At 39.4% G+C, this 21,301-nt stretch overlaps 1 protein-coding gene across 1 annotated transcript in view; it reads right to left on the reverse strand.

The window, feature by feature from the left end:
• Positions 1 to 21,301, reverse strand: part of GLB1 (galactosidase beta 1) — a 51,061-nt gene that overhangs the window by 18,273 nt on the left and 11,487 nt on the right. Inside the window, 12 exon segments of the mRNA XM_032181079.1 lie at positions 3,935 to 4,009; positions 7,449 to 7,459; positions 7,462 to 7,549; positions 7,944 to 8,010; positions 8,191 to 8,311; positions 9,207 to 9,266; positions 10,205 to 10,385; positions 11,660 to 11,754; positions 12,790 to 12,799; positions 12,801 to 12,848; positions 13,164 to 13,264; positions 13,267 to 13,313. Of these exon segments, the coding sequence (XP_032036970.1) occupies positions 3,935 to 4,009; positions 7,449 to 7,459; positions 7,462 to 7,549; positions 7,944 to 8,010; positions 8,191 to 8,311; positions 9,207 to 9,266; positions 10,205 to 10,385; positions 11,660 to 11,754; positions 12,790 to 12,799; positions 12,801 to 12,848; positions 13,164 to 13,264; positions 13,267 to 13,313 (904 nt within the window).

The following is a 21,301-nucleotide window of genomic DNA, read 5'->3' on the forward strand; positions in this document are numbered from 1 at the left end:
CATAAGCACATGAAGAATAATAGTGTAATGCCATCACTTCCTGGACGTTGGATCTCCTTCACTAGTCTGTAGCTAAGCACCTTCACTGTGGCAAAAGACTGTCAGACAAATGATAGCTTCCAAATTTTTGATGAAAGTAGCTTGCTTCTCTGTTTTCATCTTAAGAACTTTACTTAAAATAACAATTGGTTTTCAAAGAGTAAAATTCCCCAAATGCTCAGCATCTGCAATGTTAAACTGTAATGCGGGACCCAGTAGGCCACAGGAGATTGAATCGCTGGCATCTCTGCAGAGATGGTTATCTTTGCAGAGACACTGACAGAACTGATAAGATAGAACCGAGCAAAAACCCTACAAATGTTCATAGTCTAGGCCCCAGGCAGACAACGAAATTAAAAATGAACATAAGTGATGTTAACTTGCACATAGTCACCTGAATGACCTACTAACTGGCAATGAGTGCTGCTTTGTGCCTTGCTGAACTAAGTATTAGCTTGTTAAGGTGTCTGTCTCACTTTCTTTAAGATCCTGCTATCAAGGGGCTTCTGGTTTTCACATAGGTAGACCACATATGATTCATTTACATACTGGCTTGGTAGAAAGTCCATTTCTTTGCAACTTTAATGGATTATTTTTCTTCACTTTATCACTCTTAAGTGTTCTGTACAGAAAAAAAAGCAAGATCTGGTTTTGCTGCAGGTTCTTAATGATTGCTACTTAGTGGATAATCAGTATCACAACAGAAATAGTAAATTAAAAAAAATTACACTGTCAAGAATTTTTAAAAACAACCTGTAAAAACAAAATACAAAAACCCCACCAACAGATGACTAACAAATGACAGTAACACTTTTGGAACCTCCAGAGGAAGGTCTTCAAAGTGAAAGATTAAATATGAAAAAAATGAAATAGCTCCAACCAGCAGCATCCTGTTTGCTTAACCCATTTCTACCCTGCAACTCTGCCCCCAGCTCAAACATCTCTGCTGCTTGCTATCCTACTTGCTATTGCCTGAGCTCCCCACAGTCTAGTAACCATGTACAACTCCAGAACCTACCAGTTAGCAGGCTGCACTGCTGGGGCAGGCATTTCCTTGTAACCAAGCACTCCTTATTGCCCACCAAATGGTGACCAGAAACAACCACCTGCTCACAAGCCTGCACTGCCACCAGGCACACTGCAGGTCATAGAATCATAGAATCACAGAATATCCTGAGTTGGAAGGGACCCATAAGGATCATCTAGTCCAACTCCTGGCACCACACAGGTCTACCCAAAATTTTAGACCATGTGACTAACAGCACGGTCCAATCGCTTCTTAAATTCAGATATGCTTGGTGCAGCGACTATTTCACTGGGGAGCCTGTTTCAGTGTGCAACACAACCCTCTCAGTGAAGAACCTCTTCCTGATGTCTAGCCTAAACCTCCCCTGCCTCAGCTTAACTATGACTCATTAATTTGCCTACAGAGAGAATGCTCCCCATGTTCTGGGTCTTAAACCCCATCTTCTTGCTCACATTTCTTGAGCGCATCTACTGCCATTCTACCTTTGCCTGCACTCATTCCCCACCTTCAACACTTCTTTTCCACCTCTGCAACAAGATTTTTCCTCATTGCCTGCTTACTTTCCTCTTCCATAGCAATGTCAGTGTCCCCAGACATCTCTTAATGGATTTTATTACCTCCAGAATCATTCTTTAAAATCATTCAGTAGCTCTGGATGAACATCTGCCTGATCAGGGAATGGCAAAGCTCAAAAAAGCAGTTAGATGAGTATGGGCAAAGATCTCTTTTCCTCAAGTACATGTCTTAAGCAGCTGATCAGGTACTGAATTGTCACAGAGTATCTGGTGGAAAAATTTAGAGAGCAACCTCCTCTGGTTTCACGAGTCTCCGTTCCCTCTTCCTTTCTGCAAAAGGGTCACAGGAGGTGGTTCACAGCAGTGGATTTGACACTTTGCATAGCAGACTAACTGCTGAACCCCTACTGCACAACGAAACTTTCACATAGTGCCTATTATAGCACTGTCACAACGATATAGCAGGAAAGATTACTATTATAGAATCATACAATATTTTGATTTGGAAAGGACACCCAAACACCATGAATATTTTGAATATTCCCCCTCTGACACATTCAAGCTTCTTCAAACAACAAGGTGTGTCGGACCTTGTCACAGCAGTGTGAGAATGCATCACGGAGTTGAGAGGACAGCTTTGACCAAGACAGTACAAACCCTCTGTGATTTGAGGTTTGTTCCATGTTGCAGTTTAACCAAACAGAGCAGTAAACAGCAGCTGCAGTTAAACAGTGGGTTTGCAGAGCAGAAAACAGCTTTCATCCCATTACACAATTCTAGAAGCTTTTGGTACAGATGGCAACATATGCACAGGCAATGATAGGAACCTCACACCTGTGAGTTTAGACATGCCATCTTGCTTCCTAGGACTGGTGGGAACAGAGTAACACACTACTCCTCAAACAATGAGGAAGTGTAGTAGGTGACAGGGCTTCCAGTGATAGCCAGGTCAAAGCTGTGATATTTGAGCAAGTCATTTGTCCCAGCTTCTCCTTTTTAAAGCAGGTTTCTGACTCAGCTGCCCTGCAGCTTTCTGTTCCTGAAGGCAGGAAAGAGAAAGTCTTTCCTGCGAAATTGGACAGCCCTATCTGAATGTCATAATCCGTGAGAAAGCAGAGAGTCAACATCTAATTGCAAGGCTCCCAAGTGTCTGCAACCCACGACAGCAGCAGAAGTGGCGGGTGCATAGATAACAGCATATAATTAGTCACTACCAAATATAAGCCAGTTCACTGAAACCTCATACGGCAATCCTGGCCTAAAAGGTCTGAAGATACTCAGAGGTAGTTGAAAATGATATAGATCTGTGTCAGCTTCACTGGTGAATCACTTTTACAAAAAAAAAAAAAATTATTCCTGCCCACCACTTGAGTAGGATGACTTGAAAAAGCCCGTAAAGCCTTATCACTACCAAATTTTGCAACATTTCAGCTGCAGCGCATAACAGATCAGATATATCATTGACTGAAATGTCTGTCAAATTATCAGTACAAAATAGAAATCAAAATGTTATGAAATACAGTATCCAGTACACCGACCACAGTAATCCACCATCTCAAAACAACTAGATTGCAAGCAGCAGAATGAATAAAGCCAAGTTCATACCTGTTTGTTTGTCTCTTCAATCCCCTAAACCACATTCTGCACTCACTGCAGGACACTAGTTGTCAACTATATTTCACAGAAGCATTCATAGCACTAATTGATGGTGCTACGGACAAATCCCAGCTACTCATGTGCTGACCAGTTAACACCTCTGTTGTCAGAGGGGGATCTAACAAGGTTGGGGTCTGCACACTTTTCCCTTGACAGGAAGCCAATTTCTTTCAGTAGCTACAGATTTTCAGAGATCCTGCAAGAAACTATATTGAAAAGAGTTTCAAATGTATTGAAAGTGTTCCACACTTCAAATTTACAATTCAAAGTATTTACCTAAAAGGTACATAGATCCTACCCATTTATTCACCCTTAGAGGCATCTCTAGCTACAGAAACATACCTCTTGTGCTACCATTTCGCCAGCTACTTTACAAACAAGAGTTTTCAGACAACTATGATTCTCTTATGTTAAGAATATATTCACTTCAGTTCAGTAAAACTTCACATACATACAGAATATAGTAAAAATTATGTTATCTGAATATAAAAAGATATCTATTCATTTTCCATGAAGGGCATGATTTTTAATTCCCAAGCTCTGTTCTCTCCTTCCTGACAGTTTGTTTTCAAGGTTTTCCTTCCTATTTTGTACAGTACCTAGAGACTGCCATGATACTCTCAAACAATTTTTGCAAAGAAGCAAACATGCAGCATTACAGAAAGATACACTTTGCATATTACAGATGTTAATTTACCTTTTGCAAGTGAATCTTCCCATATGCAAATTTAGATGTTGTTGGAGGGATAATACCTTCTGGTAACTGGTTATACTAGAAAGGGAAAGAGGAAAAAATGCACATGAAACTTAAATATGAATATGTTTTAAATTAATTCTCATTTTCTACTTTACAATTTACAGAAGTAGAACTTTAGATAGAAGTAGATAATCTCACTAGTGGATTACACCTGCATCTAGCCTCAAAAGTAAGTTTAAAAAAATTCACCTTAGTTGTTCACATCTAGTAAGCTTAATTTTTTAGTAAATACTCACCTAGAGGTAACCATAAAGAAAAAACAGCAGCGTAGGTAAGGAGCTGCAAAGAATCAGTGTTCTTGGAGCCCTCCTGTGGCTACAGCTTGCATTACCATCTCCTACAGCCCCATCCCAAGTCATCCCCAAGTCAATGGGAGCTTGAGTTAATGTTTCCAAGTCTGTAGGGCAATATTTCCACCTGACCCTTCCGTCTTCCTTTAGTGGCACTTCCATAAGGGAATTATTAGCTTCGTGTGGCTTTTTTCAGTGTTATACTCCATGCACAGCATGTGCACACGTACCTGCTAATCCATTACTGCCTGGGCTGATTTCTTTTAGAATTGCTTGCAAAAAACTCACAGCCAGCAGAAAACAACTTTGCTAGCAGCTACCAGGCTGCTGGGGCACCCACCACTCCCCAGTAGCTCAGAACACTAAAATAAGGAGGCTGTAGAAAAATTCAGAATAAGACAGTCTTAATAGCTTCAAGTTGCTATCCTCACATACCATATAAGCCACAGCCAGTTTGTCAAACTGACCCATTCATTCAGTTATGCTTCACTTGCCATGGGCCCTCAGGGGACATACTGAACTGCTGCAGCCTTTACCCCATGCAGTACACCCCTCCATGCTGCCATAATCCTAGTACTGGATCCTGCATTGGCAAGCAATACATTTGACAGCCTCAGTTTATGGAATTTACCACCTCTCACCCCACCTGTACGCATCCATCTGATGCACTTCTCTCATCCCAGGTTCTGGTGCCCCCATCAGCTTTCCAGGCTGCAGAGCTCCACATCAGCTTAGACAGCAGACATGGTCCCACCTTGCCTTGGCCTGTATTCACATATTCTCCCCCACAGCCAGGCATCAACAGACCTATTTGCCAGGCTGTTTCAGAATGCTAGCCCAGCAGGAAGCTATTGCAGAAACAAAAATATGGAAGTGATTTTAAAAATAAAAAGAGTCCAGGGAGACCTGAAGCCTCAAAACCTATAGCAGCAGGCAACCATAGCCCCCCCACAGCTCCACAAACCCATGAGCAAACCTCTGTAGCTTCCCTCTGGTGCTGGACTAGACAACTACTTGTCTACTTGTGTTTACTGCGTGCCCTACGGCTCTGGCAATAACCACCAGAGATCAGCTTACTGCATTTCTAGAGAGAGGAGGGGCAAAGGATGACCACTGCTTTCTTGGACACTTCTAAGCAGAGGCAAATATAGACAAGAACTCTCTGATATGTACCCCCAGTCCCCTCCTTTCTGAGCCTACAGCCTTCTTACCTTCTTCTCATACTGTCCCCTTCTCCCTTTCCTCCCACTATTTGTTCCTTGCTTTATGCCTACTCTTCCTATATTATTACAATTACTAAAGGGACACTTTCAAGTTAAAATCAAAGTTTTTTCATGAAGTATAATTTGTTGGGCTTAGACGTGGTATATCCAGCACAAAAACTCATGCTCTAAAGCTTGCCTCTGCACCAAGACAACTTTTGTTTAGTTATTTTATTTTTTAAACAAATAACTGCAGTATAATACCCAATGCCCTCGTGCCAAATCTCAATTATGAACTGATGAAAGCCTGACTGATATTTCTGGTAACAGGTTTACCTCTTCCTCTCTGTACTTGAAAATAATCAAAACAGTCTTCTTAAAAAAAACTGTATTCACCCAAGACAAGAAATCATAAGTAGAAAATTACAGCCCAAATGGTAAAAAATAGAAAATGCTGCAGCAATTGAAATAGTGTTTTTTTTTTAGATTGAAAGCCTTCTTTATTACATTTACTACCCAAAAGAAACAGTTAAGGAAGATTCAAGTGAGCTAGTCTTGTAGCACTACTAACATTCTGAATGCAGTGATTAGTTACAGGCAACTTCATTTTCTTTTGTCAGCTTCACCTCAAACTACAGAGTTAATAGACTATTTATTATGGGTTGAGAAGCCACAGCAGAGACAGGAAAGCTTCACCAAGATCCTATGGATATTGAAGGCTAAAAGATAAAGAAACCACACCAAAAAAAAGCTGTACCATGACCCAACACACCTTAGTTTACGCTGAACGCTTCGGATCTTATCAAAGCTATCTCATTGCACTAGAACACTACTTAAATTTTTGATAGGGATCTTGCCTTGCAGAAAACAACTCAAAAACAGGAAGTTTGGGAATTCTTCTCTTGAGAAAAGCTGCCTCAAGACACTATGTTCCCCTTGAAAGGATCTCAAAATTACCCCATGAATGGAAAGCTTAGGGATAATGGAGACATGGTAGAAAATACTCCACAGCAAGCCTTCTACAGGTAGGGAGATAAAGGTATGCTTTTACCCTAGAAACAGTGTAACAATTTCAGGAGACCTACTCCCATCAAAAGGGTATCTCCTAGTGCACATGAACTGTTTTTGACATGCAAAAGGGCAAAAAGTATAAGAGTTAGCCTTGAGATTCCCAGGGACTTTTTTTAAGCCTTATCTGAACAGTGTCGAATGCAAGTCTCTTCAAAATCCAGATAGAATTTCCATATTTCACTTCAAACGCCAGTTTGTAGAAATACCACCCACTTCAAAGCATTTTTACAGCAAAGTCGGTACCACCCATAATCTACCCATTTGTGGCATCACAAAGCAAGATGTTTCATTTGGATAAGCATGCTCCTTCTTATAGAGACGCAGAAACACAACATGAAGCATGACAGGCAGCCAAAGATCAAAACTGCAGCACTACAGAAAACTGCAGCACTACAAAAAGCTGACACCAAGTGACCAGCCTGAGCTGAATAACTGATCAATCCTGCAAGGGAAAAGCCTGCTCAGTCCTCCTCCATCTCTACTCTCAGACATATGCTTCCTGTGTCCCTCTGCTCCCTTCCACCAGCACTGGTTCTCATCTGATCAAGTAAGGCAATTCAGCTTACTGACCTCAAATTGAAAGAATACAAACCCAGCATAAAGCAGAGTTGAATCATCTCAGTGTCAGACTTGCAACTGGATCCCTTCCTCTGAAAAGGAGGGAGCCTTTGGGACAGTATGGAAAACCAGAGAGGTGCAAGATCTCCCCCACTCCTTTTTTTTAAACAGCAAACAGTTGAGATGGCCTAACCACCTTATGCCAATTTACTTCCTTTACCTACAGAGAACAGTAAATCCAGAAGCAAATGAAAAACAACACAAGAGCAAGTGTTTGCAGTACACCCAGAATGTTTCAAAGAACCACTCTAAGCATAACCTTGGAACACTCACCATACCAATACTTCCCTCAAGGCAAAATATTTTTCAGTCAGATCCCTGCTTCACTCAGTGGAGGCATCATAGTCATAACTAGTGGGCTGTGGCATATAAGGCTATATTAGCACCTAAGAGAGGTGGGTAAAAAAGCAATAAAAATGGTGAAAAAGTTGTGGTTGTCGTTGTTTTCTCTCTCCAAGGGGTTCAACTTTCAGAATTCTCTCAAGTCACAACCAGACTGTACCACATTTTTAGATTCAAAGTAGACTTTGGCACTTGGGATTCAGCATAGAGAATATATTCCCTGTGGAAGACAACATCCTTCTGAGCTCACACTACTGTGTTACACAGGCTTCAGAAATATTCTGGAGAGAAACAAATGCATCCACCTTTCAAGTGTTTCACAGTATTGAGTAAAGCAGAAGTACCCTTTGCAAAGGTAAATACCATGCCAGTTTATTAGAACATGCTGGCAACAGACAGAGAACTGCTAATGCAGCCATCTTTTACCACGTGCAAGCAGGCATAGCTTATTCTTTTACAGAATATGTTACTATCTAACACATAAGCAGTTCCCCTATATCACCAAGAATCATTTAAATTATTTCTTACCATTCCAATAGGCAAAGTTAGTTCCACCTATAACATGTACCTAAAAACAAACACAACAAAAAAAAGCCATCCAATTAAATCTGGTTTTGCTGAATTGGAAAAAAAAATCTTCCCCCAAATTATCATCTACTGAACACACACTTACAGGTTAACATTAGCACCACATGCCAGGATTTCATTAAGTGTTTTAGCTATGGTTTGTGCAGGCACAACAGAATGACGGTGCCCCCAGTGATCCAACCATCCAGTATAAAACTCAGAAATTAACCTGAAAGGAGGAAGGGCAAAAAAGGAAGGGAGAACATGAAGAGGAAACAAGAACAATGTGAGTTAGTTACTAATTGTAATGGAAGGAAAAAGGTACCTTGACTCATTTTAGATGTTTTTAAATTACTATAAATATAGCAGAGTATACATTAAAATCAGTCCTCTTCAGAAGATAACTCAAAGAGAATAGAGAATCATTTAAATAATTTTATGTGTACACTTTGAAAATGATTGCTTAAGTACCAGAGAGTACGTATTTCCTTAGAACCCATCAAACTGAACATGTTGACGCTAAATGCTAAGCTTAGATGTTTGGCACAAAAAATAAATGATGGAAGGAATACGTCCTCTTTAGATTAATATATGTAGACCAGATATAACGTAAAATAAATCTTTCAAACACTGAAAACTCTGTTCTAAATAATTTCACAGCACAAAGATAAGCTTGTACCCTCACAGTCCTTCTACCTTTGTGAAAATGTCTTCCAGTGATCTCACATCCCATTATAGCTTGTGTAGAAACTCTAGGGTAGCTGAAAACAGGAAGCAACTTTTAACCTGCCCTTTTAATTTGTCTTTTAACTTCCACCCACACATGTAGCTGACTAACTCACATCTAATCATACTTACTGTTTCCGCTGCTTTGTAAACATTTGTCTTAGCAAGGAAAAATACTGAAATTAGTATCTTCTAAGACTGTACTAATATTTGCAGAAACAGCAGTTAATGTGGATTTGACCTACACACAGAAAAGCTCTTCAGTTCAGTTTTCTGACTGACATGGAAATGACATCTTTGTAATTATGTCCTTAAGAAACTGTCCACTGTTGCCAACTTCTCTATTATTAGCCACTAAGATTAGGAATGATAAAAGAATTTAAGTGAAAAGACATACCAAAGGGCCTGTAGGTTCACTGCTCCTTTGAGCTAGGAATGCTGCTGTGACATTGCCACCTATTAACAGACGGAAGTAAAATTGAGTTGCTACATCCATGACTTTTGCAGTCCCCATTTTACTGAAATAGGTTTCTCATCTCCCTTCCAACACCTAGCAAAAAGAGAGACAAGAACCTTACTTCAGAAAATACAGGAATCTATACACTTGATTCTAGTGCTCAAGTTGCAGAACTTAGTTAAAATATATACATAAATGCATACATGATGAGGCCCTGGGCAACCTGATCTAGCAGGTGGCATCCCTACCCATGACAGGGGGTTGGAACTTTAAGGTCCCTTCCAAACCCAGCTATTCTATCGTATCATCTATGACATATGCAAGCATGCACACACATCTCTGCTTTTAAGACACATCCTCTGAAAAACCAACTCTTCTCAGAAATGACATCCTGACAACATAAAACTGACATGTGACAGAATTACTACTCAGACATTGGAAACTATACGCCTGGGCTTGTGGAAGCAAGATGATGGGAAAGAACAAAAGCTAGGCAGTCTGTAAAGAGGAGTTTCACCTCTGAGCAACCATACAGGCTCAAGCACAGGGACTTGAAATTACTTCCGTGATCAGCTCATCATCTCATAAATGATATACATGAAGGAGTTTCAATCAAATAAATTTCAATCCATTTATAAGAAAATGGATTCCTACTAGATATTATCTTTGACTGTAGAGAGAATAATGCATATTAGAAGCTACAAGACAAAAAAGAAAAAAATTATCTTGGGGTTTGTTTCTTGTGCCTTAAGCCTATTTTGTCAAGTCTGTGCAGTATATGAATGTCCACAGCATTTGCTCTCCTGTTCTATCAAAACGGGCACACACTATGAACACACTATGGTTTGCCTGGCCATTCTTCAGGCCTGTATCACTGTAAATTACAGCAGTGTGCACATTTCTGATTAATTTTTTGGTACAAACAGCTGTCTCCAACCTGGAGCAAAGTCCACTGTTGCGTAAAAACCCTGAAGAGCTCCACATCTCAAGTAAAGCTGGCTTGCACCATCAGTTGTGAACAGTACCACCTCATCCCCAAGATGCTGGCGAAAGAGCTTCTGAAGGAAACGTAGATAATCATAGTCGCAAGCAAAGTAGCTTCCATACTCATTCTCTACCTGCACAGAGAAAGCAAGTCAGTAAAGCAGTAGCCAATTTAAGTCTGCATCCAACTCCAAAAAAAGGCCAAATCCACCCCTCCTCTTCCTTGATAGCAATGCTGAAAATGCCACTTGAATTCCAGACCTGAAGAATAACAAAAGGGAATACTTGTAGGCACTCATTCATCTCACCCATATCTTACTGTGTCACTGTGTGGAGGTAATTTTCCTACAAAATCAGCTTTCAACTCCACATAAAATATCTACCCTAACTAACTACTTTTGCAACAGTAATCAAAGAATAGTCCTATTCAAAATGAAGAGCTATGACCTACTTCCCAAAGAGAGCAATAAAAGCATAGAACAGATCTTATAACATGATCAAAACTGCAGTGGAACTGGACTTTCCAGAGCAGAGGTATATGAATAAAGCTCTGCAACAGACTCAAAAGACTGAGGGGAAAAAGACAACCCTGCTGCTATGAGAGGTACATATCCTGCCCCTTTCTTAAGGGATTGCCTTTCAAGCTCCAGATCCAATGCCACACACACCTGAATGCTATTTCTGAAACTTCCGTTATAAACATCTTATTTCCAACTCAATGCTTTCACTGAATAGAGATAACACATTATTCAAGAACAATCATCTTAGAAAAAAATTTAAGAAGAGTCTCCTTCTTAAGAAGAGTCTTCGAGCAAGACAGGGAGTTTAAAATGAGAATCACAAAGCTTTTGTTAAGGCCAAAATGCTAAGAAAATGGAAAAAATCACCACTGCCTATCTAGGAGTTTAAAAGAAACTACCCACCTCGAATGCACAGCACTGTGTCCTGAAATATTTACATCTCAAGTTATGTGCTAACAACTGAAAAGCCTAAATTTTGAAACTGTTCTTGTAACAAGTTTTAGGCTTATTTCATACTGGTTTGCTTCTATCTGCAGCAAGCCCTCCTGTCAGAGGGTTTCACATAACTAATATATTTTGGCTTTATGTGAGAACTGGCATAGGAATCACATCTTAAAAACTCCACAAGTTACCTCTATTGCTTTCTGTAATTGTGAGAAGCAACTTTGACAGAGCAGACAAGTGCACTCTGAATTCTGCAGACTGTGCATTCAGTTCTTTAGGATAAGGGATTTCATTGAATCTTGCAGCTACCTGAAGCTGCTAAGGAACTTCTGTGTACATTACTACCCAATATCCATGAAACATCCAGAAGAGCAATATAAGCATCTGTGCTGATCAGGTTTATTTGCTTTTCGTAAAGTGGATTTTCATAAATCCCCTTTTACCTGCACCATGATGATTGGACCTCCGTTTTGATAGAGGTGAGGCTTCATCTTTGGCAAAAGGACACTCATCCATTTCTCTACTGCTGCCAGGTAATCTGTAATACAGAAAGTATAAATGGTTCATTACTTTTCTACTTCTTTACATTTTGTTGTTGTTGTTGTTATTGTTTTATTGTATAAGGGTACTTTTTTACCAAGTAAAATGCATAAATATAAATTTCTGATACACTTAATGTATTTAGAACATCATTTAATGAACTGATGTGCTCTTACACTTGTTCAAAAGTGTCAGCTTCCAATAGAGTTTACTAAATAACAAAACATTTAAATACTGATGAACTTTGAAAATAACCAGAAAGACTTCAATGTCATCACACAAGTTGTCCTAATGCATTTCAACAAATGCTACATCTGTACTACTCTTTTAAACAGATAATTTCTCCCACAATGAGCAGAAGTGAAGTCAGGTACAGTATGGATCTATGTCTTTGACCCCTTATTCTCTCCCCAGTAACCACATTAATATCCTGTCTCATCTTATCTTCACACATCCTGTCCATGACCAGGTAGCACATAAGAGTGTTCTAACTAGCTCTGGAAATTACATGCACACTGACCAGGCAGGAAGAACCCTGCAAAGAGGAGCCAGCTGACTGCTGAAAAATTGAAAAACTCAAAGCTGAGAGTTACCTGCCTTTTCTTCAATGGTAACAATACGTATCTCGTTACCAATTTTACAAAACTTGTTTAATAGGTTTGAAACATAACAGTTTTGAAGTTTGGTTGAAACTGATGGTTGTTTCAGAAGTTCTTCAGAAAAGGTCTGGAAATCGAGGAATGAAGAAGCAGAATGCATTATTTGTACATTCATTTTCTTAGCAAATCAACTGCTGAGAAAGCACTGGGTCTAGGATAAGAAGCATCTACAAGAACCTGAAGGACTAAGTCCTACAATTCTGTAATCACAGAAGATGCATGATTTTCAACCCTGTTTTGTTTATTCCACCTATTTATTGAACACACAATTTTTAGTAACAATCTTGAAATATGAATTACCTGGAAATAACCTCAAACAGCAAGTCAGCTTGCTGCTGAATTATATTTTTGCCAGTCCTTTCTGATGCTCTTACCTGTATCAGAAGGACCTGAGAACAATAGATTCTTTCTCCAAAAGCCATGCTGGAAAGACCTCCCTGGGAAAAAAAAAATCAGAACCATTTCAGTGATTGTTTTAGGATATAAGAAGAATTCAACATGTTTTCAAAACATGTACTGAAACTGAAGATTTGTTTTACATAAGCAAGTCATAATTTCCCACGGAACAGCACAACTACTAAGCTGCATTGTAAGAAGTCACTTAGGACATGCGGGTTTAAATACGCTAAACCAAGAGTCTTGTCTAGGACACAAGTAGTTTGTCTACTTTAAGACAGAAATACTTGCATTAGATTTGCTCTAGAAACAAGATAGTTGTAACAACATAGTTGTAACCAAAAGGCTGTACCATATCCCATTCTGCACAGATGTAAGGTCCAGCTCTCAGGATCACCAGCAAGCCAGTTTCATCAGCAAGCTGCAGGAAATATTCCAGATCTCTGTCACCGAGAAATCATACACACCCATCTGGGATTCATGGTAGTTCCATGGCACATACCTATAGAAAGAGAACATCATTTTCCATTAAGAAACTAAGACTAAACCAGAATTCCAAATAATTATTTGCACTACACACCCCAGGAATCTGTAAACCTGGTCCAAACTGGTCTTCAGATCAGTATAATACAAAAAGAATTCTAGAGTACTTCCTGTGGCAGAAGGTATTAAAATGAATAATAAAATAAGGCTTATTACTTTGCACTAAGTCTGAGGAGTCCATATTCATCCAAGAAAAACATTTGGTACCACCATTTTGAAATCATAACATCTATTCAAAATTTAAGTAGTTAAGAGTCAGCTGCCAGTAATATAGTGGCAGTAGATTTGCGCAGAGATGAATACTCACACAAGTAGTGGTTAGAAATAAGCTTACAGGAAGAATCATGCAGCCCTTAGCATATTTACCACGCAGTGTACAAGGGCACACCAGCTTGGCTGGCAGGTTCATACTGTTGCCACTACATAGACCTTCAAATGTGTAAGCCTTAAATGATACTACATCTAGGTCCTAAAAGTCTTCACTGACCCAAAGCAATGCAGATTCTGGAAAAACAGCATGGGATGAATGGTCGTAGAAGAGGATGCAAAAGTGCTTGGAAACCTGGACAAAGTTGAGCCTCATTTCAACCAAGTAATAAAGTAATAAAACTGCCAAATAGCAGATCAGGATTTGAGAAAACGCTTCTTCCCTATTTCCAGGACTCCAGAAACCACAACTTCAATGCAGAATATCTCCCAGAAGATAAAAATACTCTCAGCTGCAAGATAATAAAGAAATATGTTACCTAACAACTATTAGGAGTACTGTTGTATCTTATAGCCCTTGCAGAAGGGCAATAAGAGATTTGCCTTAGGAAAGTGCTAAGTGGCAGTCATAGCAGGGACGGACATTAAAATTAAGGTTGGATACAGCTTAAATAAGGATTCGAGAGAACAGGAAAACTCATTCTCCATGCATTTACTTTCTGCACCTAGGTTCGTGACCCCTCTAACTGGACTGGTGCTGCTGCTCCATATAGTGCAGACTTGAGAAAAATTTCTAAAACCAAAACTGTGGTTAGTCAAGCAAAGAACCTCTTAAGCAAACACTTTTCTTATTGTTTAGGTTTGTTTTTAGGTTCCACCAGTTAATTTTGTAAGAACTACCCAAGAGGAAAAGAAAGTGCAGAAAACACAGCTTTCAACAATTAAGAAAAAACAGGAACCCTCACATGAACACAATATTGAAAACACCACACTCAGAAATACATACACATGAACAATACAAAAAAAAAAAAAAAAAAAAAAAAAAAACACGCTTCAGTATATCATTAACATTAGTTAATATTTCCTCACAAATGCCAGAACCTATTTCTTTGCCAATCTAATTGTTTCCAAAGTACTAAATTAACTCACTTTTTTTTTCAGAACAAAGTAAATGTGCACAAACCACATGAAATACATTCAACATTAATTTGGTTTTGTGCAATTTACCTAGATTTCAAGCAGCGGAGCAAGCTGATTGGTGATGTTTTAAATCAAAGTAGATTATTATTTAAAACAAATGACCAACTTACCTCAAAAAATCTAGTACCATGGAGTATCATATTATACTTACTTTCCCTTTCCATTATACCATTATCTAGGTTATCACCATGGAATAATTTTGGTTTGCTTTCAGCTCTAATAGCTATGTTATTTTCAAAACCATTGCTTTGAAATACAAATTCTTCTGTACTACCTATATATGCCTTATAATACTGTCTTTCTTACAAAGCAGAAAAAAGAGAAGTGAGAAAATATTCTAAAAAATTACAGGCCAACCTAACTCCATGCCTAGGAAAAATGCCAGAAAAGCTACTGAAATGATTTGTATCTAAAAATTAACAGTGATGTGGTAAACAAAACGGACTTGTGGAGAACAGATAAACTTAATTTCATTCTTTCAAAAGAAAGTTGGCCTAAATGATTAAGGAAAAGGAGTGATGTATCTTGACTTAGCAATGCTTTTGGTACCTGCTATCTGACGTTCCTATAAGCAAACAAGAAAAAGACAGGCTAGTTGGTATGAACATTAGCATCAAATAAAAAATAACCACAGAATAAGAACAGACTTCTTTTTTTTTTTTTAGGGGTGGTGGGCAGGGGGGGAAGAGGAATCGGATATTTGGTGGAGTATGCCAAGTCTCTTTGGTAGGTTTAACAACAGCCAAAGCTTCTGTTGAAATCTGGCTGGTATAATGCACAGTGTTTTGCTAAGAAGCAAAGGCAGAGCAATCTCAAGTCAATCAGCAAACATGACTAATGTTTATTATTCATTAATGAGCAACAAGGCCTGCTATCAACAAGAACTTTAGAGTTACCACTTTCTACTTCTCTCTTGCAAAGAAAAAGGCATAGACAAAAGTATAAAATGAGAAGGAAGATATAGGGCAGTGACACTAATAGGAAAAAGGAGTTGCAGTTTTTACCATAAAATACCATCTGACAATGAATCTTTGTCAACACTGCAATAGAGATAAATCTCTATCTGGGTTGAATTAACATGCCTATTTATATAGCAACTCATTCACTGAAAAATGCTTCTAGCAGAGCTGCACCTGTTTTAGCTAAATAAAGACAAGTAGGTATTAACTTCATTACAAGTTTTGCACCAATTAAAAGACTTGTACAGAAAGACAGCAATTCTTTATACACTTTTCAGACTACCGAACAAGTTATTTATTACTGGTAAGTAAATTATAGGTTAACACAAAAGTATTCTAACTGCACTTTAACTACACCTTTTAAACTGTAATTCATGAAAATACGGGAACATTTTTAGGAGTTTATCCTAGTAACAAGCCTGAAGGTCTAAATATGCCCAATGGTGGCTGAGATGGAAACAGAAGGGATTCTCAAGCTCCCTTACACTCAGTATGGAATAAGACAGAAAATTATTCCAGAAATAGTTTTAATGCATGACCCATGCTGTCTCACAAAGACAGAAAAAAAGGCAAATTTTAGTGGAGAAGAAAGTGGAGAAAAATTTATGTGAAACGCTACAGAACAAACCGTGATATGAAAGCATCTCAGAGACTGTTTTAAAAATTGTTACTAATACATTTAAATCCCTTGATATATTTTCTACAGCTAGCTATGACCTCAAATCATTTTAGTTCAAAACTTTTAGTTTTAGCAAAATATAATTCCTATATACCATCGTAGAAATGTATCGTCAGTTCCTAATAATGTACTGCAATAGCCACAGAATTATGAATTTATAAAGGAATGTGGCATTCCTTTTTCATAACTGAAACGGTATTTTTTCATTTGAGTAATAGCACTTGCTCTCCATTTACATACAATTTCTAAGCTTTATCCTATAATCACCTTTCTCTTTAAAAGTCACAGGTTTTTCTCCTGTGTTTCAGAGATATGCCAACAGACAAAAAATACCACTTTTGCTACCATAGAGTATAGTATATTTATCTCTGTAATACCTGTGGGTTTGTTTCCACATTGTGTAAAATTAAATACTGGGTACTAATTTCATAAGTAATAAAGCAGCACTTTAAATATACTAGTTAAATTAAACATTTTTATAGATTAAATTGTGCTTTTTTTTTTTTTAATGAGCAGATATTCTAAACAGCAGCTCTTTCTTAGAGAAAGTTTCTAGATATTTAGTTTCTTGGTTGTTAGTCAACAAATACAGTAAAACAAATAAAATGCCCAAAATTCTTCCATAACTTTGTAAGCCTGTAAAGTAACTGCCGATTTTTGCAGAAACCTTCTCCATTTTCCAGTCCTGTAAATGCTTAGCTCCATTCTCCATTTTCCAGTCCTGTAAATGCTTAGCTCCATCTAGTGGTTCATTATTGATCTCTTCCATGAAGAACAAGAGAAAGATGTTTCCAATAGTGTCTGTTTCTAGTTGGCAGATCACAGTTCAGGAGCTGAACACAAGGACATTTGGGTAGCCAGGTGCCTCTGCATGCTACCTGCGGAGATGGGGAAGGGAATTCCTAGGTGCAATACCTCTTCTTCTGAAATGTCACATCAAGCACAGCATATTTTATCCTGCTATTTGGAAGGTTTAGGACTTGATACTTTCAGCTTTGAGTAAGGTCAAGCTTCCTGTCACCTGTTTTCTCATATTCTGTTATTTCTTAAGATCTTTGGGTCCAGAGGAGGGCCTCAAGGATGATCAGAGGGCAGGAGCATCTCTATTATGAATTAAGCTGACAGAGTTGGGGTTGTTCAGCCTGGAGAAAAGGCAGCTCTGGGGAGACCTTACAGCAGCCTTCTAGTACAAAAGGGGGCCTACAAGAAAAATGGAGACGGACTCTTTATCAGGGAGTATAATGATAGGACAAAGGCTTTAAAATATTTTTTTTTAAGTAGATTTAGATTAGATATAAGGAAGAAGTTCTTCACTGTGAGGGTGGTGAGACACTGAGACAGTGTTATAAATGAAAATACAACTCAATCTGAATTTAGTAATATTTATAAAAGGCAAGTAAACAGTGCTGGGTGCACAGGGAGTCTATGCTCTACCAACACGCACACACTAACATTGAACTTTCTAAATATACAGAGCATTGCTTTTACATATTAAACCCAAGTACACCTATACATATGTACAATCAGAAAAGGTAACAATCAATCCTGTAAGTCTATTACTATTAATGTCCATGACAGGGAGCATAGTTGGAGTTGGTAATCCTAGTTGAAGTGCTCCCATATCTTCCATGACTTTACAGTCTCCATATTCCATTCCTTTTCTTGATTATAAACACCGGAGAATTCCAGGGCTAGTCGTGGGAACAATATGTCTCCCTTTAAGTTGTCAAGCAACTCAGCCTTCGGGCCTTATGTATCCTCTTCTTCCCGGATCAAAGGGAAAAACACCTCCAGCGGTTAAGGCATGGATGCATGGATGTTTCTGGGATGTTTCTTGTCATGGATGACAAGGTTGCAGTGGGATTGCTCGGCACCTGGCGAGCAGTCTCTGAGGCCTTAAAGAGCCCTGTGGGACCACAGTCAGAAACTTGTGGTTTGCCAGATAGTGAGGGAGCTGTGGGCTCCTTTACTGGTCCGACTGCTACGCCATGGGCCCCTCTGCTGCTATAGCCATCGAAGGCCTTTGCTGTTCTGCCCCCTGGTGACCTGGACATGCCTTTTGACCCAGGCCTCGTTGGCCTTGAAAAGGAGATGGATATGCTTTTCTTCGATCCGGGAAGAACGGGATACATAAGGCCTGAAGACTGAGTTGCTTGACAACTTAAAGCGAGACATATTGTTCAAAAGGAATGGAAAATGGAGACTGTTAAGTCATGGAACTTAAAGGATTGTTTGTTACCTTTCCTGATTGTAGGCATGTATAGCCATACTTGGGTTTAGTATGTAAAAGCCATGTTCTATATATTTAGAATGTTTGATGTTCATGTGTGCGTGTTGGTGGAGCGTAGACTCCCCGCTCACCCAGAGCTGTTTACTTGCCTTTTATAAATATTCTTTTATATTACTAAATTCAGACTGAGTTGAGACCTCATTTATAACACAAGAAAGAGATTGCTTGAAAAAGCTGGAAATGAAGTGAGGGCATTGAAGATATATGGGGGTGTCAGGTGAAATATGGGGTCATTCCCATAAATCAGTGACAAAAGTGAAGTATAAAATGCTATAGATCACTGGAGTCACAGAGTCACTCTCAAGACCCAGACATCAAACAATATAATTTTTAGGTCTGTTTGATTACTTTTATTAGAGCAAAATAATTTTTACATGGGCATTTCCAGCAACTCTGTCCTAACATTCCTGAGCAAGTGTGTTATTTAATCCTGTTGGCTTTATGTAGCAAGAGAGAACTTGCTTGTTTGGTTTAATAAAAACAAAACAAAGGAAAAAAAGTCAATGTACTGTCACAACACAGGGAAGAGTTCTATGGGAAACAAAGACACGTCTCAGAAACCTAAGTTTGAAAAAAAAATTCCTTTTCTGACATCTCTCCATCTCTTCTCCACATACCAGCCCACACTAATCACGCCTCCAAGCATACAAAGTAACTCTGCAATTTTCAGGATAAATGAAACACAGGTTTCAACTGAGGGGATGCATAGATGGTACAATGCTCCCACTGAACAAACTGCCCCAGTCTACAGGCTCTGCACTGTCAGAGCCAGCACTACCTACCAGTCCATAACATGCAAGGAGGCTGTTTCAAAAAAGAATCACAGAATCATCTAGGTTGGAAGAGACCTCCAAGATCACCTAGTCCAACCTCTGACATAATGCTAACAAGTCCTCCACTATACCGTATCACTAAGCTATACATCTAAACATCTTTTAAAGACCTCCAGGGATGGTGACTCCACCACTTCCCTGGGCAGCCCATTCCAATGCCTCACAACCCTCTCAGTAAAGAAGTTCTTACTAATATCCAACCTAAAACACCCCTGGTGCAACTTTAGCCCATTCCCCCTTGTCCTATTACCAGGCATGTGGGAGAATAGACCAACCCCCACCTCGCTACAGCCTTCTTTAATGTACCTGTAGAGAACAATAAGGTCGCCCCTGAGCCTCCTCGTCTCCAGGCTGAACAAACCCAGCTCCCTCAGCTGCTCCTTGTAGGACTTGTTCTCCAGACCCCTCACCAGCTTCGTTGCCTTTCTCTGGACTCGCTCAAGCATCTCCATGTCCTTCTTGTATTGACAGGCCCAAAACTGAACACAGCACTCGAGGTGCGGCCTCACCAGAGCCGAGTACAGGGGGGACCTAATCACTTCCCTAGACCTGCTGGCCACACTGCTTCTTATACAAGCCAGGATGCTCTTGGCCTTCTTGGCCACCTGAGCACACTGCTGGCTCATATTCAGCCGACTATCAACCAATACTCCCAGGTCCTTCTCTGCCAGGCAGCTTTCCAACCACTCATCTCCCAGCCTGTAGCGCTGCTTGGGGTTATTGGGCCCAAGGTGCAGGACCCAGCACTTGGCCTTGTTGAACTTCATACAGTTGGCCTCAGCCCATCGGTCCAGCCTATCCAGATCCTCCTGCAGAGCCTTCCTACCCTCGAGCAGATCAACACACACACCTAACTTGGTGTCGCCTGCAAACTTACTGAGGGTGCACTCGATCCCTTCATCTAGATCATCGATAAAGATATTAAAGAGAACTGGCCCTAGTACTGAGCCCTGGGGAACGCCACTAGTGACCGGCCTCAAACTGGATTTGACTCCATTCACCACAACTCTTTGGACCTGGCTATCCAGCCAGTTTTTAACCCAACGAAGCTTATGCCAGTCCAAGCCATGTGCAGCCCATTTCTTGAGGAGAATGTTGTGGGGAACAGTGTCAAAGGCCTTACTGAAGTCAAAGTAGACCACATCCACAGCTTAAGAAGCTTCAAACCCTGCAATTAATTTAAAAAGAAATAAAACCATACATGGTTAATTGCAAACATTGCTTGAAAAGACTGTGCCTATATACTTTTCTACCATTCCTCTTCCCTTGCCACAGAAGCTTTGGCAAAAATAAGAAGAATTGGCTAAATTTTTTTCCCTCAGTTTCTAATTTTTTTTCACCAGTTGCAATAAGGACTCAAACCTCAGAAGAAAAGACAAAAATGATGGGCTAATGGTTGGGTAGACACAACTGAAAGCAATTTAAACTTATTTTTAGGAGGTAGTGGAGTTGGTTTTGTTTGGTTCTTTTTTGTCGTTTCATTTTGTTTGTTTTTTTTTAAGAAAAAGAAGTACCCCTCCTATGCAACTATTTCCCTAAGTTAAAACACTTCTGGTGAAATAGCTTTAAATATTACTAAAGCCTTTGCCAACATTTTCAAGGCTTCAAGGCAATATAATTTAGGGTATATTAGATCTTTACAGTCCTCTCTCTAGCCTGCCTCTTGACAAGAGATTACCGCCTTTGGCAGAGAAAGAGCACATGATCAAACTGTTCCTTAGTTGCCAAAGTTCACAGGTTTCGGGTCACATTTGCATCCTGGGCATTGAAGCAATAAGC

The sequence above is a fragment of the Aythya fuligula genome, chromosome 2 (assembly GCF_009819795.1).
Source record: "Aythya fuligula isolate bAytFul2 chromosome 2, bAytFul2.pri, whole genome shotgun sequence".
Lineage (NCBI taxonomy): Eukaryota > Metazoa > Chordata > Aves > Anseriformes > Anatidae > Aythya > Aythya fuligula.